Below are 26886 nucleotides of genomic sequence, written 5' to 3' on the forward strand. Positions count from 1 at the left end.
AGTACATAGCCCGTGTGGCAGAGAAAGCAAAGCGGTCCCCTGAGCTTATCCAGCTCCTCCAACTGCCCGTGGCACTCCACATTCTGAGGTATGTTCACTTACAATATCATAATTCTTAAATTCCATCTTCAGAACTTGGCAGCGATATTTTTTTAACCAACGGTGCACTGAAATTCTGTCTCTGCAGATCCAGTCAGGGGAGAGACTGTTGGTAACAGCAGCACTCAGGTGGACACATATTTGTTGTAAAACAACATTGTGAACTCGTGCGAGTGGAATGAGTGGGAGCTGAGGAGAAAAGCAATCAAATTGGTCAGTGATTTAATTGGCTCATTATTGAGTGTACTGTTACCATGGTCTTCTTGCTTGGATCTTTTTTTTATTCAAGAAGGTAAACCTTTTAACAGTCTTATGTCCTGACGTTTTTTTTCCAAGACAATCTTCATAGTAAAGTGGCCCACTCAATGCAGGCTAATCTAATTCACACGAGGAGGGATAATGTCACCCAAACCTACCTCCCCGAAGATGGTGCGTGCCAGTGCAAGAGGGATAGCAAGAGCAACATCCCCAAACCTAATTTGACACCGCTGAATAGTGGTATATAGGTGTAGTGGTGCAATTTATTTCCTTTTTATTTTTGTATCACAAAATGTAACGTGAGCGGCCACCACACTCCCGCACTCTAGGTGGCGGCATGCATAAACAAATGTGCGAACGCCATGATACCAAAGAAGAAGACCTTATTCAGGATTTCATATCTGGTAATCGTTACTTGTGATGTTCAGTTCAGGCGTGTCGTCAGACAGACACATCGGTAGGTGATCACCCAAGCATTCGTCTGACAACGGATCACAACAATCAAGTTAACCATGGCTAACGGTAAGTGAAATCTGCTAGCTATGCTTAACGTTATTTGCAATGTTATTTACTAGTTCCTGTTTCGGGAACTATTTAACGCAACAAGTTAGCCTAATACACTGAACTAAACATATTGTCTTTGGTATTTTGCTATCCAGCTAAAAAAAAAAGACAGCTTCTCTGAACGGAAGGGCAATGCGAAGTAGCTAGTTAGCCACCTGCTGAGTCCAGATACAACTAGCTAGGTGACTGTCTAAACTTATCCCCCGGCTATATAGATTGTTCTTGTAACGAATGCGAATCTCGTCAGTAAGTGGCCGTACACACTGATTGTCGGTTCCTTGCCTCATTGTCTTACTTTCTGTGAACTTCACACTTCATGCTGTCAAGAATCATTGTCCTCTCTCTACAGAGCCAGTGAGTGTGATGTTCAAGGTCTACTGTCTGTCAGTGATGACACTGGTGGCAGCAACTTACACCGTGGTATTACGATACACAAGGACAGTATCATCAACAGTTATGTACTTCTCTACAACAGCAGTATGCATCACGGAATGTATTAAATTGTTCTTGAGCCTTGGGATGTTGACCAAGTAAGTATATCCAATGTACTACCGTTTTCATGACCGTACATGTTCCAAATGCACTTGGATAGCCTTTTTCCATTGGTCTCTGCCTTGAAGAAATACTGTAGAACACCCTTGTGTTGAGTATTTTGTTGAATGAATATAAATGTCCCAGTAGCTCAGCTTTTATACATGTTTGTCTTCATTTTCACCTTGCAGAGAAACTGGCAGCTTTGGCAGGTTAAAAGCGTCCATAGTTGAACATGTATTTTGGAGTCCAAAAGAGCTGCTGAAACTGAGTGTTCCCTCTGTGGTCTATGCAGTTCAGAATAACATGGCCTTTATTGCCTTGAGCAATCTTGATGCAGCTGTGTATCAGGTATAAACTACACATTTCTTGATTTCTGCAGAACATGTCACGTTAAGGCTGGATGTACAGTACCAGTCAAAAGTTTGGACACACTTACTCATTCAAGGTTTTTTTTTTTTTTTTTTAATTCTACATTGTAGAATTTATAGTGGAGACATCAAACTATGAAATAACACACATGGAATCACGTAGTAACCAAAAAAGTGTTAACCAAATCAAAATATATTTTAGATTTTTCAAAGTAGCCACTCTTTGCCTTGATGACAGCTTATCACACTCTTGGCATTCTCACATCCAGCTTCATCTGGAATGCGTTTCCAACAGTCTTGAAGGAGTTCCCACATGCTGAGCACTTGTAGGCTGCTTTTCTTTGAGCATGTGGTCAACATTATCCCAAACTATCTCAATTGGGTTGAGGTCAGGTGATTGTGGAGGCCAGATCATCTGATGCAGCACTCCATCACCCTCCTTCTTGGTCAAATAGCCCTTACACAGCCTGGAGGTGTTGGGTCATTGTCTTGTTGAAAAACAAATGATAGTCCCACTAAGCGCAATCCAAATGGGATGGCGTATTGCTGCAGAATGCTGTGGTAGCCATGCTGGTTAAGTGTGCCTTGAATTCTAAATAAAGCACTGACAGTGTCACCAGCAAAGCACCATCACACCACCACCTCCATGCTTCACGGTGGGACGAAACACATGGAGATCATCCGTTCACCTACTCTGCGTCTCACTAAGACATGGTGGTTGGAACCAAAAATCTCAAATTTGGACTCATCAGACCAAAGGACAGATTTCCACCGGTCTAATGACCATTGCTCGTGTTTCTTGGCCCAAGCAAGTCTCTTCTTATTATTGGTGTCCTTTAGTAGTGGTTTATTTGACCATGAAGGCCCAGATTCACACAGTCTCCTCTGAACAGTTGATGTCTGTTACTTGAATTCTGAAGCATTTATTTGGGCTGCAATTTCTGAGGCTGGTAACTCTAATGAACTTATCCTCAGCCGCAGAGATAACTATGGGTCTTTCTTTCCTATGGCGGTCCTCATGAGAGCCAATTTCATCGTAGCGCCTGGTTTTTGAGACTGCACTTGAAGAAACTTTCTAAGTTCTTGAAATGTTGCGTATTGACTGACTCATGTCTTAAAGTAATCTTCTCTTTGCTTATTTGAGCTGTTCTTGCCATTAATATGGACTTGGTCTTTTACCAAATAGGGCTATCTTCTGTATACCACCCCTACCTGGTCACAACACAACTGATAGTTTTGATGTCTTCACTATTATTCTAAAATGTAGAAAATAGTAAAAATAAAGAAAAACCTTTGAATGAGTAGGTGTATCCAACCTTTTTGACTGGTACTGTATCTATACTTCCCCTTTGGCTCATTCTCACTGTATCTTCCTTACCTAGGTGACCTATCAATTGAAGATCCCTTGCACAGCCTTGTGCATGGTCCTCATGCTGAACCGCTCTCTCAGCAGGCTGCAGTGGTTCTCAGTCTTTATGCTGTGTTTAGGCGTCACACTGGTCCAGTGGAAACCGGCAGAGGCCACTAAAGTCCAGGTACCCTTTGTGTTTCTGTTTTGGCTTTTTATTTAACATTTATTCATCCAGGAAGTCCCATTTGAGGTCAGAATCCCTATTTTACAAGGGAGACCTGGCCAATGGGCCTGTAAAGTGTATACTGGTTCGTTGCTAATGTTCTAATGGCTTGTTTACAACCCAAGTCTGAGGTTTGGAATTCTCTGCCTTGTCTATTTATTAAGAATCTTATACACTTTTCACATAGGATTTATGGAATGTTGCCTGTAAAAATGTTTAAAAAAAATTGGGGGCAGTGCAATGTTTATGACCCCCTTTCAAAACAGGCCCATTTTTACCACATTATTGCCAGCATAAACCTTTTAAATACATCCAATGGCATGAATAGAATATCATATTTTGAGTTTAATTATGTTACTGGTCTGTGCAGCCTATAAGCTACATGGCTGCCCTTTGCAAATGAAATCAATATTTTGTTCATTAAACAGACAAGACACATTTAGATTCCCTGTATGTGCTTTAGAAACCTTAGAAAATAAAATAGCAATTTATATTTTCCAAAGCATTGTGTTCACATTTCAACCTTTTTGGAGTTGCCAATACGCCGATCGAGCAAACTAATAGGTCTACACTTGATTTCTGCTACATTATTGCATGCGAAACATTTCTGATCCGTGATAGATGAGCAAATGAATAGATGACATTATCTATTCGTTTGCTCATTATCTCACATTTCTTTGAGACTAACATTTAGTTTAACAGCAGAGATTTGTATACACCTTGCTGTCTGTCTCCCTGACATTTACAACATTGTTTCAATATTCAAATTCGATCTCCAGCTGTCCCATAGTAATGAACGTGTCGGGACGAGACAAAGGCAGGCAGCGTTTCTCAGGCAGTCAAAATCATGAATCAGCTGGCATAATTTTTATGGATATATACACAACCGTTCAAAAGTTTAGGGTCACTGAGAAATGTCCTTGTTTTTGAAAGAACATTTTAAAAATGCTGTTAAAATAACATAAAATTGATCAGAAATACAGTGTAGACATTGTTAATGTTGTAAATGACTATTATAGCTGGAAACGGAAAGATTTAAAAAAAATAATAATAATAATTTTAAATGAATATCTACGTACAGAGGCCCATTATCAGCAACCATCACTCCTATGTTCCAATGGCACTTTGTGTAAGATAATCCAAATTTATCATTTTAAAAGGCTAATTGATCATTAGAAAACCCTTTTGCAATTATGTTAGCACAGCTGAAAACTGTTGTTCTGGTTAAAGAAGCAATACAATTGGCCTTCTAAGCAGAGTTCCTGTAGATATTCAATAAAAAATCTGCCGTTTCCAGCTACAATAGTCATTTACAACATTAACAATGTCTACACTGTATTTCTGATCAATGTAATGCTATTTTAATGAACAAAATGTGCTTTTCTTTCAAAAACAAGGACATTTCTAAGTGACTCCAACCTTTGTGTGTGTACAAAAAATGTCAATTGAAAAAAGGTCAAACGAAACGAAGTGCAGCTACTTTCCAGTCTTTCCAGTTTCAATTTGCAAAGGTTATTAGATGTGTTGTAGGCCAGCTCCTCTGAACAACAGTGTCCTGAGGAGAGAGCACATTTTCTATGCCAGGAGAAATCACGCCTCATTAGCTCATTGTTATAGATGTGTCTAAATAAATGTCACTAGAAAACAGCTTAAACAACAAATGCAAACGCCATCACACTGTTATTCTGAATGCACTGTTTGACGCGACTGTAAATTAGCAGTAGTTGGCTAGCTAGCAAGCAAGGGATAAGAACATTGCCAGACAGTAATGGAACATTTAGAACGAACGACTGGGTTGTGTCCAAAGATATAGAACAAAAAGACTGAACGACTGGGTCGTGTCTCTGGCAAACGGACCGATAGAACGAACAACCAGCCAGCTTAGGTAGCAACCCTAGTTTTGTGTCAGGACTATATCTTGTGTAAGGATGAAATAGTATGAACAAATTAATCAAAATATATTTTTTAATTAAACTATCAATCATTTTTTCAATATGTTGGAAAACCCGGTTTGCCAGCCAGCCATCGACTTTGTCTCGGGACTAACAACACCCGTGCCAATATATCCTCCAAACATCAGCTTCTCGGACATTATCACTTAATTGTATCATGGCATTGTTGAATACTTGTTTCTGATTGGCTTGAAGGACCATCTAGAGCATTTATTATTTCCCTATAATGCACAGTATATTTGCATGGTAGAATTCAGTGGCTATAGTTCATTTTTACATGTTTGAGTTGCTTTTGAAAGCAAAAGTAGAATTGAAAACATTATTGGCATTGTTGAATTTGATTGTCATAATAGCAAGCTAGTACTGATGGGTTTTGTTAGCTGAACTAGCAAGTCTGTTTGTTTGGCTACCAAGGCAACTACTGTCGCTATCTAGTGAACTTGCTAGCTACTTCAGTGGATGCTTAACACATTTCTAGCGGCAAATGTGTTACATAGCCATGGTATAAAAGGGATAATCAACTCGTTATCTGGAAAACAATGCAACTCCTTGGAAGGTGAGTTCCACTCCTCTAGACGTCATGGAACACACCCTCCATGAACACACCTTCAACTTGTTGTTGATTATCCCTTACACAATGCTGATTACTATAATGTGAAGCTGGGGAAGTTGATGCATTATCCCATAATGTTTTCAATATTTCTGACCAATTTAAGATCAGTCTGGTGTAAATATAATGATTGGATGACGGGGAGTTTCAGTAAGCAGCCATTTGATACATGACTTTTTGCATTCGCCTACTTTATTCCAATATTTTCGTCATTCAGTGGTATTCAACCCCACAGTAATTCTTAATGGATTCATCCAGGTGTGGTTCAGAGAACAGCCCACCACTAAGCATGCACTATGTGAAGTGATGGGATGGTTACAGCCTAGTAATGGGTGCTGCCTAGCAAATAAATGTCTCTATTTGTGAGTGCTATTATATGGTACAATATCAGTACTAGTTGCATTTACAAGTTGTCTAAGTCATATCATCAACTGATTTCAGCCTGTAGAATGACTGTTGTTTGAATGGAATATTGGCAGTTCATTTGCCAGTTCCTCTAAAACTGTCTGGCTAGTGCAGAAATGGATTATTTTATACTTATCACAGCACTGGCAAGCTTTGGTTGACCATTATGGCTGACCTTTATCATCTCATCATAAGAAGGTTCATGTCCATTCTAGTATTCTTAATTCTATGGTAGTTTGTGCCAATGTCGCTTTGGCATTACGGCTACGTTTCATACTAAGCCGTAGACAACTTTACCGCAATCATGAATTGGTCGGTTGGCGGAATTAAAAGTACACGCTTTCCTTTGTTTACTGGCAATACCTTTTCAGATCTAAAGAAAAGCGTCAAAAGGTTGGGGGCTAAATGTCTTGGTATGTAAGGTGTATTCGATATGTTCTAATCTATTTTTAGGTGGAGCAGAACCCATTTTTGGGGTTTATGGCCATTGCTGTGGCTGTGTTGTGCTCTGGGTTTGCAGGTAATCTTGCTTTATCTTAATACCTTTTTTTTTAAAATATTCTACCTGCCATTATCATCAATCTAATGGTGTCCCTTTTTTGTGTTTGAGCAGGTGTGTACTTTGAGAAGGTCCTAAAGAGCTCAGACACATCCCTATGGGTGAGGAACATCCAGATGTACCTGTCTGGCATTGTGGTCACCCTCGCTGGAGTTTACATGACTGAGGGCGCTCAGGTCATAGAGAAAGGCTTCTTCTACGGTTACACGCCTTGGGTGTGCTTTGTAGTCTGTGAGTCAAAATTCAATATTGACACATGAACATATTCCTGATTTTCTACAATGCAAAAATAACTTCTTTTTTTTAATTAAAAAATGTCCTAACCTAAATTTGTGCGGTACATTGCATTTACATTTTGTATTTTCTTCTTCCAGTTTTGGCCAGTGTGGGTGGTTTGTACACATCAGTGGTGGTGAAGTACACAGACAATATCATGAAAGGCTTCTCTGCTGCAGCCGCCATCGTTCTCTCTACTGTGGCATCCGTCACTCTGTTTGGGCTACAGATAAGTGAGTCAAATCATTCACATTTTTGTGGGCATGGACTATCATAAGTTACTGTTCAGCCACTAGGCTTTTGTGTGGTGTCTAACACTCTCGTACTAATATAGTATATATATTTTTTCAGCCTTTGTGGCAAAGGTCGTGGGGGGGGTACATTGCTACTAGCGCAATGATATGCTACCTGTTCCCATAAACTTCAAGTCATTAAGTCAACTACTATCCATTTGTGTGCCGTGGCAGAAATGTATCTTTATTTCTAAATTAATGAATATAGGGGAAACACTGATTAGAAGTGAAAAAATCTGAAAATATTTTTGAGTGAATTCATCAATAGTCCATGGCAGGTTTTCAGTAACCATTTTCCCTTTTCATACAGCTGCTACTTTTGCTTGTGGAGCAATGCTGGTGTGTGTCTCCATATACCTTTATGGACTTCCGAAACAAGACACCACCAAGCTTCCAAGAGCAGACACAGACAAGGAGGCCAGGCAGAAACTGATCACTGTTTGAAGCCTGGGTCTGGAATAGCAAAGGTTTATGGTCTTTCCTGACCTCTGTGTTGGAGCTGCCCATGAGGCCCTCTTTCACACTGCGGTCTACTGTTGTCCCATAAGAGCATCGGCAAGGAACTTCAATAATCTAGATGAATCATTATATCAGTAATGATGGAGCATAAAGTAAGAGAAGTGTGGCGCTGAGGCAGAATGTATACATAGAAAATACCATTTGGGTTTTTATTCCTTATTTTTTTTGTTTACTGTGGGACTGCTGTTAGTAATGGACAACAATATTTTTCATGAACCACTGTCAATGTCAACTACTCCACTATTGACAAAGTACCGAATGTATATACACAGCTGACAGAATCTCACCTGGGAGAGAGCTTGAGCATTTGCGGTGCATTCGGAAAGTATTCAAACCGCTTTCATTTTCCCACATTTTTGTTACGTTACAGCCTTATTGTAAAATTGATTCAATTAATTATTTTCCTCAATCTATACACAATACCCCATAATGACAAAGCGAAAACAGGTTTTTAGAAATGTTTGCAAATGTATTGAAAATAAAAAAATCACACCTTATTTACATAAGTATTTAGACCCTTTGCTCAGGTGCATCCTGTTTCCATTGATCATCCTTGATTTGGAGTCCACATGTGGTCAGTTCAATTGATTGTACATGATTTGGAAAGGCACACATCCGCACACAGTTGACCGTGCATGTCAGAGCAAAAACCAAGCCATGAGGTTGAAGGAATTGTCCGTAGACCTCCGAGACAGGATTGTATTGAGAAACAGATCTGGGGAAGGGTACCCCCAAAACAATCTGCCTCATTGAAAGTACAAGAACACAGTGGCCTCCATTCTTAAATTAAAGAAGTTTGGAACCACCAACACTCTTCCTAGAGCTGGCTGCCTGGCCAAACAGCAATCGGGGGAGAAGGGCCCTAGTCAGCGAGGTGACCAAGAACCTGATGGTGAACCTTCCAGAGTTCACCCAGGAGGACAACCATCTTTGCAGCACTCCACCAATCAGGCCTTCATGGTAGAGATGGAAGCCACTCCTCAGTAAAAGGCACCTGACAGCCCGCCTAGTTTTCCAAAGGGCACCTAAAGGACTCGGACAATGAGAAACAAGATTCTCTGGTCTGATGAGACCAAGATTGAACTCTTTGGCTTGAATGCCAAGTGCCACGTCTGGAGGAAACCTGGCACCATCTCTACGGTGAAGAATAGTGGTGGCAGCAACATGCCGTGAGGATGTTTTCAGAGGCAGGGACTGGGAGACTAGTCAGGATTGAGGGAAAGATGGAGTAAAATACAGAGAGATCTTGATGAAAACCTGCTCCAGAACACTCAGGATGTCAGACTGGGGCGAAGGTTCACCTTCTAACAGGACAATGACCCTAAGCACACAGGAATGGCTTCGGAACGAGTCAATGTCCGAGTGGCTTTCTTTCTTTATAAAAATTCAGAAAAATAGTTTTTGCTTTGTCATTATGGGATATTGTGTGTAGATATAATTTGTTTTACATGTTAGAATAAGGCTGTAACAATGTGGAAAAAGTCAAGGGGTCTGAATACTTCCAGAATGCACTAAGTGCCTGTATAGTTACATGTTAAAGTCATGTTATTGGTGTGGCTGTCTTTGTCCATGTATATACTGAATACAAAAATATAAACGGAACATATAGTGTTGGTCCCATTTTTCATGAGCTGAAATAAGAGCACACATTTTCCATATACACAAAGCTTTTCTCTCATTTTGTGCACACATTTGTTTACATCCCTATAGTGTTCATTTCTCCTTTGCCAAGATAATCCATCCACTTGCTAGGTGTAGCATATCAAGATGATTAAACAGCCTGACCATTACACAGGTGCAGGTGCACCTTGTGCTGGGGACAAAAGGCCCCTCTAAAATGTGCTGTTTCGCCACAGATGTCTCAAGTTGTGGGATCATTTATATGGCATGCTGACTGCAGGAATGTCCACCAGAGCTGTTGGCAGATAATGTTCATTTCTCAGGTTTTAGAGAATTTGGTAGTACATCCAACTGGCCTCAACCGTAGACCACGCCAGCCCAGGACCTTCACATCCGGCTTCTTCACAAGCTCGGTTGCATCCCTGAAAACCGGATGCATCCGCTTGTTGGCAAGATCACTTGTAATTCTGATTAGTAAGCAACTGAGTTACTGCAGACATTAAGGCAGCATTTCCCAAACTCGGTCCTCGGGACCCCAAAGGGTGCACGTTTTGTTTTTTTGTCCTAACACTACACAGCTGATTCAAATGATCAAAGCTTGATTAGTTGGTAATTTAAAACACCTTGGGGTCCCGAGGTCAGAGTTTGGGAAATGCCGCCTTAATGTGTGCAGTAACTCAGCTGCTTACGATAAGAATCTGCCGTTACTGATGTGATGGCGTTGATAGTTAGTGTTGAGTAGATGCAAATAATTAGGAAACCCTGCATTAAGTGGTTGGGCAACAAGGAATACAGGTAGGACAGGCTGTCAAACAACTTTGCATATTGAGGATTACATTAAGTTTGGTACAGAGAAATGCTCAGAGGGATCGTCTGTTGTAGGCCTTGCTGTAACAACAGTGTGGAATGCACAGTGTGGTTGGATTGACAGCAGCATGGTTGCAAAAGCGAGATCTGTCAGGAATATATCATCAGATATTTGGCCAGTTCCCTAACCTGTCAAAGCAAAGACAATTGGATTTGATGCAACCAGAAACCAGTCATTTATCATGTGGAAGTGTTAAATCAAGACAACATTTATTTACATTAATTCAATAACAGTAGTTACATACACAGGAACATTGATCAAGCAGGCGTTGATTGGTCACATTTTCTCGACTGGTGTGATGCCTAATATTTTCATCCCGTTGGCCAACACCGTGCAGACACCACTGAAGAGCCGCAGCCTAGCCTATCGACGAGGATGAACAAATGATCTGAATCATCATCTCAACGGTTTACATCATGAACATGTTCCTTATCAAAAGGATGGTACTAAAACCTGTTAGCAAATGGTCAAAAGTAGATTTGTAATCTATATGGCTATGCCTGTATAAAATACATTTTCCAAAGTAAGGCCATTCACAATTAATGGATAGCATTGAATCTGAATACACCAGGCCCTAAATGCATCCATTGACTGAAATGACCCTTATGCACATAGTGGAATTTCCTACCTTGGGTCTCAGGCTATTTGTATTGAATAAGATATATGAGCAAATGATCAGTGTTTATCTACCTGTGCAACAGCTTGAGGGCTTCCCTTCACTGGCAGCTCCCTGTGTGCTGACGCAGCCAGGTGACTAGCCAGGCAGGAGAACAAAGACACTTTATGATAAGGTAATATAATAATATAATCATGTCCACACTGCCTGGATGTCAGACATTAAACACCCTGCTCCTTACCTCAGTGTCATAAGGAAGTTGACGAGATGTTTTGGCTGCAGATCCTGTACAGACTGGTATAGAACTTCGTCATAGCTGAAAGTAGATAGTGAATGATGTAGGATAAATATTTTGATCACAATGGAAAACAGCATGTTCGGGTGTGACTGCATTTATTTAGCGACACTGACCGTTTCATCTGTGAGTACCCCACCTACACATGCTTACATTCCTCTATGATGTCATCAAATGCAACAGGAATGAGAGCAGGTTATTTAATTGGCTTCCAGTACACAGTAATTAGGGCTCAGAATAGTTCCTGGTTAGGGAACCATCCCGGCCCAACACGTAATCAGTGAAGAGTAAGCCTGACTATTCTCCTATGTGTGGGGTTAGAGGGCATTCGCTTACCGAAGGAGGTGCTGGAGTATCGAAATACTCCTCTGATCTAGAAGAAGTGACGGGTCAAAGGCACCTTCCTCTCTGTCGCCATAGCGATGTATTAAACTGAAATGACGACAGTTGGTGAGAAGTCAGACAATGAGTTGCTTAATCAAGCGTCAGTTCATGTATTGTACTAACGTTCTATATTATTGAAAGTCCTGCAGTTTGTGAAATGATTAATGCTTCCTCATCACTCACCTACAGAGTCTGGCATGTGTGTACTGTAGAAACACCCCTGTATCACCTTGGGCCTGGAGGATCCTGTCCCAGTCAAACTTGTAGTCTGATCCTAGAGGCCCTTTAAAGTCCTGAGACGAGAATGACAGAAAACAGGGTCATGCCTGAGCATAACCTGGAGCAATCTTCCATTATTTTCATGCTTCAGTAACCTATTTCCAAAGACACAGCTGTCGCTACACCTACAGACCCACAGTGTTCTTACCATTTGTTTGTCCTTCGTTTCATACAGCAGGTAGGTAAGTTTGAAGAATAGGATGTTTGGTTGGTATGTCATATTCTTTAAGGTTGGGTCAAATTTGTTCACCTGAACTATGAGTGCGCTGATCCCCACTTTCTCAGCTGTGTCTTCTGGATACACCATTTCCTTGGTGGCTGAGGAGATAAAGAATGTTAACTGACAGATTATTAATGAATAATAACTATACACCTAGGCTGAATCCCAAATGGCAACCTATTCCCCGCATAGGGCACTATTTCTGACCAGAGCCCTATGTCACCTGGCAAAAGTAGTGCACTATATAGGAAATAGGGTGTAATGGGAATATTTAAGATGAATAAAGTTCGTATTCAGTTTAGAGTGGTACATAGTTTAGCGTATTCATATATTTTCCCTTTCTGTAATACACATGATTTACAGTGTTCTGCTTGTGACACTCGGGTTGATGGTCACTAGACTCAATGCAGTATGTTATAGATTCAACTCATATCTGTTGATAGTGATTGAGGTACAAGGACTCACTGAATATTTTGGTATTCTGTGAAACGTTGTGCGATTCTTTAGCAGCTGAGGAAGTCACTGCCTTTTGTTTTGACTTCCTACAAGCCTATTGGGCTGGTGTTTACATAACAGTTGATTATGGTACTGTATAATGAAGGCCAAATAGACATTTTCTCTGCCTCTGTGCTGGGTGGCATCTCCCTGTTGCAACTTGTAATACATTTTTGATTGACTTTTATCTGGGGCTGCCCTTCTCTTTTGTTCACCTGGAAATTCCTATTACTTAGGGTTTCATTTGGGACGCTGCCAAAAATCTCTATAATGAATCCCATGTCATGTCCTTACTCTTAGACTGGCTCATGTTCCTGAGCATCCTAGCCCGGGCTTCATCCAGGACGTCTTCCAGGAAAACCACCTCTCCTAGCCTCGTCTTCATACCCTGCACCAGGCCAAACGGCACATGCTGGCACCTGCAGCCAAACAGATAAAACAATACCTACATATAAACTCAGCAAAAAAAAGAAACATCCTCTCACTGTCAACTGTTTATTTTCAGATAACTTAACATGTGTAAATATTTATGTGAACATAACCAGATTCAACAACTGAGACATAAACTGAACAAGTTCCACAGGCATGTGACTAACAGAAATTGAATAATGTGTCCCTGAACAAAAGGGTGGGTCAAAATCAAAAGTAACAGTCAGTATCTGGTGTGGCCTCCAGCTGCATTAAGTACTGCAGTGCATCTCCTCCTCATGGACTGCACCAGATTTGCCAGTTCTTGCTGTGAGATGTTACCCCACTCTTCCACCAAGACACGTGCAAGTTCCCAGACATTTCTGGGGGAATGGCCCTAGCCCTCACCCTCTGATCCAACCGGTCCAGACGTGCTCAATGGGATTGAGATCTGGGCTCTTTGCTGGCCACTGACATTACTGTCTTGCAGGAAATCATGCACATAACAAGCAGTATGACTGGTGGAATTGTCATGCTGGAGGGTCATGTTGGGATGAGCCTGCAGGAAGGGTACCACTGTAACTGACAGCGTTGATATTGCCTGCAATGACAACAAGCTCAGTCCGATGATGCTGTGACACACCGTCCCAGACCATGACGGACCCTCCACCTCCAAATCGATCCCTCTCCAGAGTACAGGCCTCGGTGTAACGCTCATTCCTTCGAAAATAAACGCAAATCCGACCATCACCCCTGGTGAGACAAAACCGCAACAATGAAGAGCACGTTTTGCCAGTCCTGTTTGGTCCAGCGACGGTGGGTGTTTGCCGATAGGTGATGTTGTTGCCGGTTATGTTTGGTGAGGACCTGCCTTTACAACAGGCCAAAAAGCCCTCGGTCCAGGCTCTCTCAGCCTATTGCGGACAGTCTGAGCACTGATGGAGGGATTGTGCGTTTCTGGTGTAACTCAGGCAGTTGTTGTTGCCATCCTGTACCTGTCCTGCAGGTGTGATGTTCGGATGTACCGATGCTGTGCAGGTGTTGTTTCACGTGGTCTGCCACTGCGAGGACGATCAGCTGTCAGTCCTGTCTTCCTGTAGCGCTGTCTTAGGCATCTCACAGTACGGACCTTGCAATTTATTGCCCTGGCCACATCTGCAGTTCTCATGCCTCCTTGCACGTTCACGCAGATGAACAGGGACCCCGAGAATCTTTCTTTTGGTGTTTTTCAGAGTAAGTAGAAAGGCCTCTTTAGTGTCCTAAGTTTTCATAACTGTGACCTTAATTGCCTACCGTCAAAGCTGTTAGTGTCTTAACAACCGTTCCACAGGTGCATGTTCATTAATTGTTTATGGTTCATTGAACAAGCATGGGAAGCAGTGTTTAAACCCTTTACAATGAAGATCTGTGAAGTTATTTGGATTTTTACAAATTATCTTTGAAAGACAGGGTCATGAAAAAGGGACGTTTCTTTTTTTGCTGAGTTTACATAAATATAACATAGGATAAACATAACGGATAAAACAACTGCATAACAGTGCGGGGGGACACACAAAACCATGAAACCAAATAGATTTAGTATGGGACTGTGTGTAGAAACAATCGATTCTTTGTATTGTGACAGCTGTGTACACAGCGTTACCTCTCAGCCCACGAGTGTCCCATAGCCAAGAGGATCTGGAACAGCTGCTGGAAATGAATCCCTTGACTTTTGTCTGTCTTCACAAAGAAACAAATGATAATACGTTTAGATAAAAGTTCATATAACACTGCTTTTTGTAGCCATTGCTGAGTGTTAGAGCAGTTTGGCCGAATGCTTACCACATAGATCATCTCGTCGAAATTGTACCTTTCCTTTCGATCTATGGCTGCAGCAAGATCTCTGGAAAGACACAACATGACAAAAATGATAATCAAGACTCACGTGTCACTTGATAATTACTAAAGTATTGCACACCAGTCATAACAACACTGTCAACCTTCTAAAGCAGCACAGACCTGGTGATATAGAGAGATGTCCCATCACTGCGTAGTACTGTGGAGTAGCTGGACATGTCTCCAGCTGAAGAGAGATCCACCACGCCTGTCCCCTTCCTGTTAACAGATATATATATATATATATATACACACACACACATATATACACTGCTCTTAACAAGGCTAATCTGAAAACAAGACTCCCTAAATTTTATCAGCATATCGATTGCGCAACCAGGGGTGGAAAGACCCTGGATCATTGTTACTCCAACTTCCGCGACGCATATAAGGCCCTGCCCCGACCCCCTTTCGGAAAAGCTGACCACGACTCCATTTTGTTGATCCCTGCCTACAGACAGAAACTAAAACAAGAAGCTCCCACGCTGAGGTCTGTCCAACGCTGGTCCGACCAAGCTGACTCCACACTCCAAGACTGCTTCCATCACGTGGACTGGGAGATGTTTCGTATTGCGTCAGACAACAACATTGACGAATACGCTGATACGGTGTGCGAGTTCATTAGAACGTGCGTTGAAGATGTCGTTCCCAAAGCAACGATTAAAACATTCCCTAACCAGAAACCGTGGATTGATGGCAGCATTCGTGTGAAACTGAAGGCGCGAACCACTGCTTTTAATCAGGGCAAGGTGTCTGGTAACATGACTGAATACAAACAGTGCAGCTATTCCCTCCGCAAGGCTATCAAACAAGCTAAGCGCCAGTACAGAGACAAAGTAGAATCTCAATTCAACGGCTCAGACACAAGAGGCATGTGGCAGGGTCTACAGTCAATCACGGACTACAGGAAGAAACCCAGCCCAGTCACGGACCAGGATGTCTTGCTCCCAGGCAGACTAAATAACTTTTTGCCCGCTTTGAGGACAATACAGTGCCACTGACACGGCCTGCAATGAAAACATGCGGTCTCTCCTTCACTGCAGCCGAAGTGAGTAAGACATTTAAACGTGTTAACCCTCGCAAGGCTCCAGGCCCAGACGGCATCCCCAGCCGCGCCCTCAGAGCATGCGCATACCAGCTGGCCGGTGTGTTTACGGACATATTCAATCAATCCCTATACCAGTCTGCTGTTCCCACATGCTTCAAGAGGGCCACCATTGTTCCTGTTCCCAAGAAAGCTAAGGTAACTGAGCTAAACGACTACCGCCCCGTAGCACTCACATCCGTCATCATGAAGTGCTTTGAGAGACTAGTCAAGGACCATATCACCTCCACCCTACCTGACACCCTTGACCCACTCCAATTTGCTTACCGCCCAAATAGGTCCACAGACGATGCAATCTCAACCACACTGCACACTGCCCTAACCCATCTGGACAAGAGGAATACCTATGTGAGAATGCTGTTCATCGACTACAGCTCGGCATTCAACACCATAGTACCCTCCAAGCTCGTCATCAAGCTCGAGACCCTGGGTCTCGACCCCGCCCTGTGCAACTGGGTACTGGACTTCCTGACGGGCCGCCCCCAGGTGGTGAGGGTAGGCAACAACATCTCCTCCCCGCTGATCCTCAACACTGGGGCCCCACAAGGGTGCGTTCTGAGCCCTCTCCTGTACTCCCTGTTCACCCACGACTGCGTGGCCATGCACGCCTCCAACTCAATCATCAAGTTTGCGGACGACACAACAGTGGTAGGCTTGATTACCAACAACGACGAGACGGCCTACAGGGAGGAGGTGAGGGCCCTCGGAGTGTGGTGTCAGGAAAATAACCTCACACTCAACGTCAACAAAACTAAGGAGATGATTGTGGACTTCAGGAAACAGCAGAGGGAACACCCCCATCCACATCGATGGAACAGTAGTGGAGAGGGTAGCAAGTTTTAAGTTCCTCGGCATACACATCACAGACAAACTGAATTGGTCCACTCACACAGACAGCATCGTGAGGAAGGCGCAGCAGCGCCTCTTCAACCTCAGGAGGCTGAAGAAATTCGGCTTGTCACCAAAAGCACTCACAAACTTCTACAGATGCACAATCGAGAGCATCCTGGCGGGCTGTATCACCGCCTGGTATGGCAACTGCACCGCCCTCAACCGTAAGGCTCTCCAGAGGGTAGTGAGGTCTGCACAACGCATCACCGGGGGCAAACTACCTGCCCTCCAGGACACCTACACCACCCGATGCTACAGGAAGGCCATAAAGATCATCAAGGACATCAACCACCCGAGCCACTGCCTGTTCACCCCGCTGTCATCCAGAAGGCGAGGTCAGTACAGGTGCATCAAAGCTGGGACCGAGAGACTGAAAAACAGCTTCTATCTCAAGGCCATCAGACTGTTAAACAGCCACCACTAACATTGAGTGGCTACTGCCAACACACTGTCAATGACACTGACTCTACTCCAGCCACTTTAATCATGGGAATTGATGGGAAATGATGTAAATATATCACTAGCCACTTTAAACAATGCTACCTTATATAATGTTACTTACCCTACATTGTTCATCTCATATGCATACGTTGATACTGTACTCTATATCATCGACTGCATCCTTATGTAATACATGTATCACTAGCCACTTTAACTATGCCACTTGGTTTACATACTCATCTCATATGTATATACTGTACTCGATATCATCTACTGTATCTTGCCTATGCTGCTCTGTACCATCACTCATTCATATATCCTTATGTACATATTCTTTATCCCCTTACACTGTGTATAAGACAGTAGTTTTTTTGGAATTGTTAGTTAGATTACTTGTTCGTTATTACTGCATTGTCGGAACTAGAAGCACAAGCATTTCGCTACACTCGCATTAACATCTGCTAACCATGTGTATGTGACAAATAAAATTTGATTTGATTTGATAAAAAAAATAAAGGGAACACTTAAACAACACAATGTAACTCCAAGTCAATCACACTTCTGTGAAATCAAACTGTCCACTTAGGAAGCAACACTGATTGACAATACATTTCACATGCTGTTGTGCAAATGGAATAGACAACAGGTTGAAATTATATGCAATTAGCAAGACACCCCCAATAAAGGAGTGATTTTGCAGGTGGTGACCACACACCACTTCTCAGTTCCTATGCTTCCTGGCTGATGTTTTGGTCACTTGAATGCTGGCGGTGCTTTCACTCTAGTGGTAGCATGAGACGGAGTCTACAACCCACACAAGTGGCTCAGGTAGTGCAGCTCATCCAGGATGGGACATCAATGCGAGCTGTGGCAAGAAGGTTTGCTGTGTCTGTCAGCGTAGTGTCCAGAACATGGAGGCGCTACCAGGAGACAGGCCAGTACATAAGGAGACGTGGAGGAGGCCGTAGGAGGGCAACAACCCAGCAGCAGGACCGGAATTTGGAATTTGCCAGAGAATACCAAGATTGGCAAATTCGCCACTGGCGCCCTGTGCTCTTCACAGATGAAAGCAGGTTCACACTGAGCATGTGACAGACGTGACAGAGTCTGGAGACGCCGTGGAGAACTTTCTGCTGCCTGCAACATCCTCCAGCATGACCGCTTTGGCAGTGGGTCAGTCATGGTGTGGGGTGGCATTTCTGTGGGGGGCCGCACAGCCATCCATGTGCTCGCCAGAGGTAGCCTGCCATTGGGTACCGAGATGAGATCCTCAGACCCCTTGTTAGACCATATGCTGGTGCGGTTGACCCTGGGTTCCTCCTAATGCAAGACGATGCTAGACCTCATGTGGCTGGAGTGTGTCAGCAGTTCCTGCAAGAGGAAGGCATTGATGCTATGGACTGGCCCGCCCGTTCCCCAGACCTGAATCCAATTGAGCACATCTGGGACATCATGTCTTGCTCCATCCACCAACGCCACGTTGCACCACAGACTGTCCAGGAGTTGGCGGATACTTTAGTCCAGGTCTGGGAGGAGATCCCTCAGGAGACCATCCGCCACCTCATCAGGAGCATGCCCAGGAGTTGTAGGGAGGTCATACAGGCACGTGGAGGCCACACACACTACTGAGCCTCATTTTGACTTGTTTTAAGGACAATACATTAAAGTTGAATCAGCCTGTAGTGTGGTTTTCCACTTCAATTTTGAGTGTGACTCCAAATCCAGACTTCCATGGGTTGATAAATTTGATTTCCATTGATAATTTTTGTGTGATTTTGTTGTCAGCACATTCAACTATGTAAAGAAAAAAAGTATTTAATAATAATATTTCATTCATTCAGATCTAGGATGTGTTATTTTAGTGTTCCCTTTATTTTTTGAGCAGTGTATATACACACACACACACACACACACACACACACACACACACATCACTTTTGTTTGTTAATATGACACTCTTATTCTACATATACTATCACTGTTACCTGTGATCAATGCACACTTTTGTTTTATTTCTTATTCATTTCTACATACTTACCTATAAATAATCCATAGATTATTTCTCCGCTTAATTTAACACATGGTAGTACTAGATGTTGGGTGGGAATGTTTACTTAAAGGTATGTGGTGACAGTTTGCATAGTGTATGACATTTACACAGACTTTTTACACAATGCTCTTTCATAACTCATAAGGATGTTTGCTTCCGTGACATACTCTGTGGTTTTCAGCAGGCCTCGTCTCTGTAGCTGCTGCACCACCTCCTGGGCTTGTTGTTGGTGAAAAGACTCTCCAGAGTAGATGTCAAAGTGAACCCCTAAGCGCTGAGAAACAGAAACACATTGCATCAATATTGACATCTGATAACAAAACGGTGTGTTACAAAGGCGCTGACGTCTTGTGCACTCCCCTGGAATGACAACCCTGTCTGAGTTCATGTTAGGCAGTGCATGGGCATCAGTACAAACAGTGTTTGCTTGAGTAGTGTACATTACTGTTTTAATTTAATAAAACAGTTTAGGCAAAAGTTTAGTCCTACAAAAGCCTTTTGGCTAGTTGGTCAGAGGTGTGCCGGCCGGGTCAATACCTTATAGACTTGTTGGTACTCCTCCACTGTGATCTCTCTAAACTGTTTCCATAGTAACAAGGCCTGGTGTTCCTGCTGTTCCAGCCGTCTAAAGAACTCTCTGGCCGCCTGTCCTATGACCTCATTGTTCTCCGCCTCCTTGTTCACCTGAACGTAAACCTACAGGACATGTATACACACAAACAAACTTGTAAGGGAAGGCAGCCAAAGACGTGTTCACACCTGCTGACATGACTGTATAAAAAAACACAACACAAGAGGGCAGTGGTTCAAGTTCTCTCTCAGAACTACTATGATTCTCACAACTTACATCAAATAGGTGTTGTAAGGGATTCTTTTTCAATTTCTCCTGACACCCAAAGAGCTGAAAGCCAGCTCCCAGCAAACCTAAAATCCACAGGCAAAGAAGAGGTTATGGAAACCTGGTCCCATTTCCCAAGGCAATGGTTTACTATACCTTTCAGCAAAAACAATCATTCTTATTTTCAAAAAGTAATCAAATCACATATAGATTTATATTGCTTAAAGATAGACTCAGTGATATGACGTAGGTGCCCAAAGTAAAATCCCCCAAGGAAGTTGAAGCTCGTTTACTGCATTTCTACACAATTTAAACTCTAAAATGATATTTTGGAGAAAAATAAATAAATAAAAAACCCAGCCATTAATTATCACCCCAATATTAGGTTTAAAGGTCTGTGGAACGGCATATACAATGTCAACCACTACTCAACCTCCTCATGAATTGACTCAACTGAGGAAAGGTGCATAAATTCCAATGTAAAATAGATGCGTAATACAAGCTATCAAGTCACATCAAGGCCAATTTTATTTATTTTTTACACTAAAGGATTGCATGCATCCATCATTTCATTTGCAAAATAATGCAAGATAGGTTACTACTCCTAATGTGATTGCATAGTCATAATTTAGGCTAATAATATACCTCAGTTCAGAACAACGCATGCCTGAGCACACAGTGAGTAGGCCTAATCAGAGATGTTTCTTCTCCTTTCTTTGCATGGGAAGAATTTGGCATTTTAGAAACACATTTCATGCAATTTTACTACACTTTATATGACTGGAGACAAGCAACATGTTTTTAATACGACACAAATTAGTAGCTCACTCTGCTGATACTGACAAGCAGATCAGTAAATATGACCTTGTCTTGAATGCAACCATCTAACATAGATCTACGAAAACAAAAGACACAAATTGTACAATATGACGTCCATCTAATGATTGTCCCCAGGTGTACTGATCCAATAATAAAAGACAGATGTGTGTGCACTCACTGTGTGTGATGTTGTGGGAGCGAAGTCTTGCATCTCACGATTCGCAATATCTGCTTTGATGCTCGCGGCAACGTCATTTCACCGAGTCTACCTTTAAAGCTTCTCAGTGTAATTCTTTATGCTCTTCTTCTCTGCTTTTACTCACCAAACTGCATGCCCCAATCTCCTAGGTAATTCACTCTAATGACATTATTTCCCAAGGATTCTTTCAGGTTGGCAATGAAGTTACCTAAAAAATAACATTGTGCATTTTTCAGTCACAATAGATACAATATTTCAAACACATCCTGAATTTAGCCTGAGGTCAGGAACAATATAAAAAATGAACTCTGCCCTGTCCTGGTACGTTAAAGAACTTCAACTGAGTCTCACCAATAATGGTGGAACGCAGATGTCCAGCGTGAAATTTCTTGGCAATATTTGGGGAACTGTAAGAAAAACAAAAGGGAAATGTTGTCAATAAATTCATAAAAAGAAGGTAGCTAATTTCTTTAGTGCTTGCCTCTTAACACTTTGCCTCAACATCCTAGACTCTGAAATAATACAAACGAATGGAAGTTTGAGGAGAACATATTTCAATACCTAAACTCCACCACAGTTGTTCCTTTTTTGAGGCCATCGAAAAGTTCACTTTTCACACCAAATTTGTGACGTTCTTGGCACAACTGCTCTAAAACTTTCTGAAACAAAACAAAAACAAATGTGTAGACTTCCAGATGGTTGTCTTGTTCATTTATATACATTCTATTCATACATGCTGGTTGATAAAAATATTTCAAACAGAGTCTGCAGTTTTCCGACTGACATGATCAAAATGAAAAGAGTAGGGAAAAAGGCATATTCACCTGTACTAACAGATTCCGACTAACTCTAAAGTGTATCACTCCCCGTCCAGCAAATATTTCTTCCACCACACTGTCTTGCTTTAACTGAAAGGAAATAGCATGCACTGTAATTCTGACAGGAGGGTGAAATCTAAATATCAGCAACGTGTGAGTATGTGACGGACTACTAAACGTTTCAGGGTGAAGTTTCCCCTAGGTAACGATCTAGGATCAGTTTCTCCTCCCCCAATCAAAACCTTACCAATTAGTGTGGAAAATGTTAACCTGACCCAAGATCTGCATCTAGACTACAACGCTATTGGTCCCACCTGACTGGCCAGAGCCTCTGTCTGTGCCTGGAGGTCTCCATTAGTTGGCAGGATCCCATTCCTCAGCAGAGTGTTGACAGACAGCCGGAAATCTGGGGATTGCCTGAGATGAACAATATCAGAAGAACCATTGAGAAATATGGTGACTGTGTAGTGATAATCATGTTTGATTGAGGGATCTGTAAGGACCAGACTAGGACTGAGACTTCATTCAGTAGATCTCTCTCCCTCTCTCACACACACTGGTGTAAAGTACTTATGTAAAAAAATACTTAAGTAGTATTTTAAAGTATCTGTACTTTACTATTTATATTTGACGACTTTTACTCTACTACATTCCTCAAGAAAATAATGTACTTTTTACTGCATACATTTTTCCTGACACCCAAAAGTACTAGTTACATCTTGAATGCTAAGCAGGACAGAACATTTAGGTGCCTCGTTTGTAAATTATGTCTGAGTGTTGGAGTGTGCCCCTGGCCATCTGTAAAATAATAAAACAAGAACATGTTACTGTCTGGTTTGCTTAAAACAAGGAATGTGAAATTATTCACCCTTATATTTTTTAATACTTAAGAATATTTTTGCAATTACATTTACTTTTTAATACTTATGTGTAGTTAAAACCAAATACTTTTATTCAAGTAGTATGTGACTTCCATTTTTACTTGAGGCATTTTCTATTAAGGCATCCTTACTTTTACTCAAGTATGACAATTGGGTATTTTTCCACCACTGCACACTCACACTTAACTGTTTTTTGGAGACTGGGATAGCACAGAGAGCTGAAATGAAGGCATCTTCAGACCGTCCCAAAGCCCTAGAGAGCTAAACCAAGAGAGGTCAAATATGAAAACTGCAATACACATTGTTGTTGTGTCAATTGAACCCCATAGCATAGATTATTGGTATGTTTTGAAGTCATGATAACCAACATTGACCAGCTTGAAATATTCAGAATACTCCGCTATCAATGTTAATTCGCCGATAAATTTAAACAAACCGAGGGCATCTTGGTTCTTAAGAATAATGACAGGCACAAACATGCGGATACTAACACTACGCACGAAATGAAACCCCACATAGCTAACGTTAGCTAACTACACAAATTACACAGAACACATGCACTACCTTCGATGCAATACTTCTTCTGAAATAACAAGCCATGTGCATACGTCGACATCAATGCCGTGTTTTAATAAATTACATTCAATGGTCATAAAATAGATTATTCCATATCACATTCATGCGTGCTTTTGCAGCTGATGACATTCAAACACTCATTTCCTGCTTAAGTGATCTTTGAACTCAACCGCACACGTTTCATCCAATCGAAGTGGTGTATTTGCCGACTACGTCATAGAAGAGTGGGCACGTTAGATTTCCACTTCGAAGCTCTCTGTGGCGTCGTCTGTCGTCACACAGACTGTGATACCAAAATGAAATATACTCTATCAGTGATATAGAATCTAAACAGTGTGATGAACCCATCAAAGTTGAAGAGATTATAGAGTCTATCAAACATCTAAAGAACAATAAATCACCAGGTGTTGATGGAATTACATCAGAATTTTACAAATTATTTTCTGAACAAGTAGCTCCCTTCCTATTTGAAGTCTTTTTAGAGAGTATCAAAAACAACGTTCTCCCTCCTACAATGAGTCAGGGGTTAATAACACTGATACCTAAGCCTAAAAAAGAAGTGCTGCTCATCGATAACTGGCGTCCAATTTGTCTTCTTAATAATGACTATAAGATATTAGCCTCACTACTTGCAAAAATAATTAAAGAAGTCCTGGATGCAATCATTGATGAAACACAGTCTGGCTTCATGAGGAACAGACATATTTCTAACAATGTCAGACTAGTATTAGACGTACTTGACTACTCAGACATAATAACTGAGGATAGCTTCATATTATTTTTAGATTTTTATAAAGCATTTGACACAGTAGAGCATCAGTTTCTCTTCCACTCCCTTGAGAGACTTGGCTTTGGGGATTTTTTCTGTAAGGCTATTAAGACTCTCTATGCAAATGGTAACAGCTCTATCAAATTGAAATATGGCACCTCACCTAGATTTGAGTTAAAGAGAGGAATTAGGCAAGGTTGTCCTATCTCTCCGTACCTGTTTTTATTAATCACCCAACTTCTTGCAAATTCTTTAAATAATAGTCCTGTACAAGGTATTTCCATAGCTGGTAAAGAAATTATTATAAGCCAGCTGGCTGACGATACTACACTTTTTCTGAAAGACGCTAACCAAATTCCCATATCGATCAATGTGATACAATCGTTTTCCAAAGCGTCTGGTCTATATCTTAACATTAAGAAATGTGAACTCATGGCTGTCAAAGATTGTGTGACACCTTCATATTATGGTATTCCAGTAAAAGAAGAACTTACATATTTAGGCATAACCATTACAAAGGATCAGAAGTCTAGAGGCTTACTAAATTTTAACCCTCTTATTAAAAAAACCCAGAAGAAACTAAATCAATGGCTACAGAGGGACTTATCTTTAAAAGGTAGAGTCCTAATAACCAAGGCTGAAGGTATCTCTAGACTAACATATGGTGCTCTATCTTTATATCTTGACCGTAAAATAAGCAAGGAGATAGACCAGATGCTTTTCAACTTTCTTTGGAGAAACCGTACCCATTACATTAGGAAAACTGTTGTAATGAACACTTATGAGAATGGTGGACTGAATTTTCTGGATTTTACTACTTTAAATAATACTTTCAAGATCAATTGGATAAAACAATTCCTAAGAAGACCCACTTCTATCTGGAATTTTATTCCTCATCATGTCTTCTCTACTTTTGGTGGCCTTAACTTCATGTTGTTTTGCAATTATAATATTGACAAAGTTCCAGTGAAACTTTCTGCTTTTCATCGGCAGGTTTTCTTGTCATGGTCCTTAATTTATAAACACAATTTTTCTCCACACAGATATTATATATGGAATAATCGGGATATATTGTATGTTTTTAGAATATTGGTTCAGAAATAATATCCTATTAGTGAGCCAACTGGTAAATGCAGAGGGTCTTTTACTCAGTTATAAAGAATTCTTATCACTTTACAAGGTCCCTGTAACACCTAAAGATTTTGCAATTGTTTTAGATGCCATTCCCTCAGGTGTTGCTATGTTATTCAGGAACATGTCAAGACCTGACCCCCAGAGCCTACCTTCTATTGACCCTGTTGACTCATCAGTAGGAAAGATTTCTTTCTCTTTTGGTTCATTCAACAACAGAGCGATACGATCCTTGTTTAAGCAGGATGTTGTATCTATACCTTATGTCATGCCTTATTGGAATGGATTTATTGATAATATCTGTTGGAAAAAAGTTTGGATGTTGCCACACACATACCTACTTGTTAACAAAATTAAGGAAGTTTCCTTTAAAATTATTCATAAATATTATCCTGCCAACCACAATATGAAGAAATTTAAGGAAAACATCAACTCAAATTGCTCCTTTTGTAATGACCACCCAGAAACAGTTGTGCATCTTTTTTGGCATTGTTTGCATGTAAGAAAACTGTGGCAAGACATCAGTAGGTTTATAATTGAACACATTTATGAAGATGTTACACTATTGTGGAGAGATGTACTGTTTGGATTCTTTACATACAATAGAAATAAGCGGAATCATTTTTATGTAATTAATTTCATTATTCTTTTGGCCAAATTTCATATACACAAATGTAAATTTACAAACAGAAAACCACATTTTCGTACCCTACAAAAAGAAATTGAACTGTATTTTAAGACGGTTAAATGCTCTACTAACAAAAAAGCTGTTAGAATTGTAAGTATATGCATGTCCCTTAAGGTCCTTGTGTAATTGTAATGTGATATTGTACCCCCTAGCGCGATTGTCCATTGTTTGTAATCTATGTATGCTTGTGTTCCCTCATGTGCTTTATGTATTGATTTGTTGTTAATAAAAAATATTTCAAAAACTGTAAAAAAATTTAAAAAATAAAAAAATGCTCTTGCAAATAATGATATATTTATGCAGTACTAACTTTTTCATTTATTTTGTATTCATAGTGATACATTTACTTAAATGAATTGGCTCAAATAGGTCAGATATATGTTCCAATACCATAGAATAATAATTAAGAACATGTATATTTCTAAAGTCAATAATACACCTGATACTGTAACCACACAATTGCTATGAGAGCAGTGATTATTTGACCAGTAGGTAATAACTCAACAGATAAAACAGACCTTTCAGGGTAGCCTATCAGTGTTTTATGTTTGAGAACATGAAGTCATAGGCTTCATGTTCCTTCCGCTAACTAGGTTTCCATCCAACCTT

At 41.1% G+C, this 26886-nt stretch overlaps 2 protein-coding genes across 5 annotated transcripts; one reads left to right on the forward strand and one right to left on the reverse strand.

Moving 5' to 3' along the window:
* Window positions 1-733: 733 nt before the first annotated feature.
* LOC112217496 (CMP-sialic acid transporter) lies at window positions 734-8436 on the forward strand. Its single transcript, XM_024377817.2, has 8 exons — window positions 734-879; window positions 1271-1451; window positions 1644-1803; window positions 3206-3358; window positions 6818-6884; window positions 6978-7154; window positions 7298-7432; window positions 7803-8436. Exons 1-8 carry the CDS (start codon window positions 870-872, stop codon window positions 7934-7936), a joined length of 1017 nt encoding a protein of 338 aa, XP_024233585.1. The 5' UTR covers window positions 734-869; the 3' UTR covers window positions 7937-8436.
* Window positions 8437-10686: 2250 nt separating this feature from the next.
* Window positions 10687-23842, reverse strand: rars2 (arginyl-tRNA synthetase 2, mitochondrial). Of its 4 annotated transcripts, none has more exons than XM_042300650.1 (20): window positions 23678-23842; window positions 23301-23374; window positions 22547-22649; window positions 22239-22322; window positions 21976-22073; window positions 21766-21821; window positions 21539-21622; window positions 20406-20482; window positions 20096-20254; window positions 19726-19832; window positions 15195-15290; window positions 15018-15078; window positions 14839-14915; window positions 13083-13207; window positions 12324-12391; window positions 11978-12087; window positions 11747-11842; window positions 11357-11431; window positions 11190-11253; window positions 10687-10862 (listed from the first exon to the last, which is right to left on the reverse strand). In XM_042300650.1, exons 1-20 carry the CDS (start codon window positions 23717-23719, stop codon window positions 10776-10778), a joined length of 1743 nt encoding a protein of 580 aa, XP_042156584.1. In that variant the 5' UTR covers window positions 23720-23842; the 3' UTR covers window positions 10687-10775. The 4 variants fall into 4 exon arrangements, with proteins under 4 accessions (XP_042156584.1, XP_042156583.1, XP_042156585.1 ...); XM_042300649.1 differs by having other exon boundaries at window positions 12222-12391; XM_042300651.1 differs by lacking the exons at window positions 23301-23374; window positions 23678-23842 and adding an exon at window positions 22918-23286 and having other exon boundaries at window positions 12222-12391.
* Between the last annotated feature and the right edge of the window lie 3044 nt (window positions 23843-26886).

This window comes from Oncorhynchus tshawytscha, linkage group LG18 (genome assembly GCF_018296145.1).
Source record: "Oncorhynchus tshawytscha isolate Ot180627B linkage group LG18, Otsh_v2.0, whole genome shotgun sequence".
In the NCBI taxonomy this organism is placed as follows: Eukaryota; Metazoa; Chordata; class Actinopteri; order Salmoniformes; family Salmonidae; genus Oncorhynchus; species Oncorhynchus tshawytscha.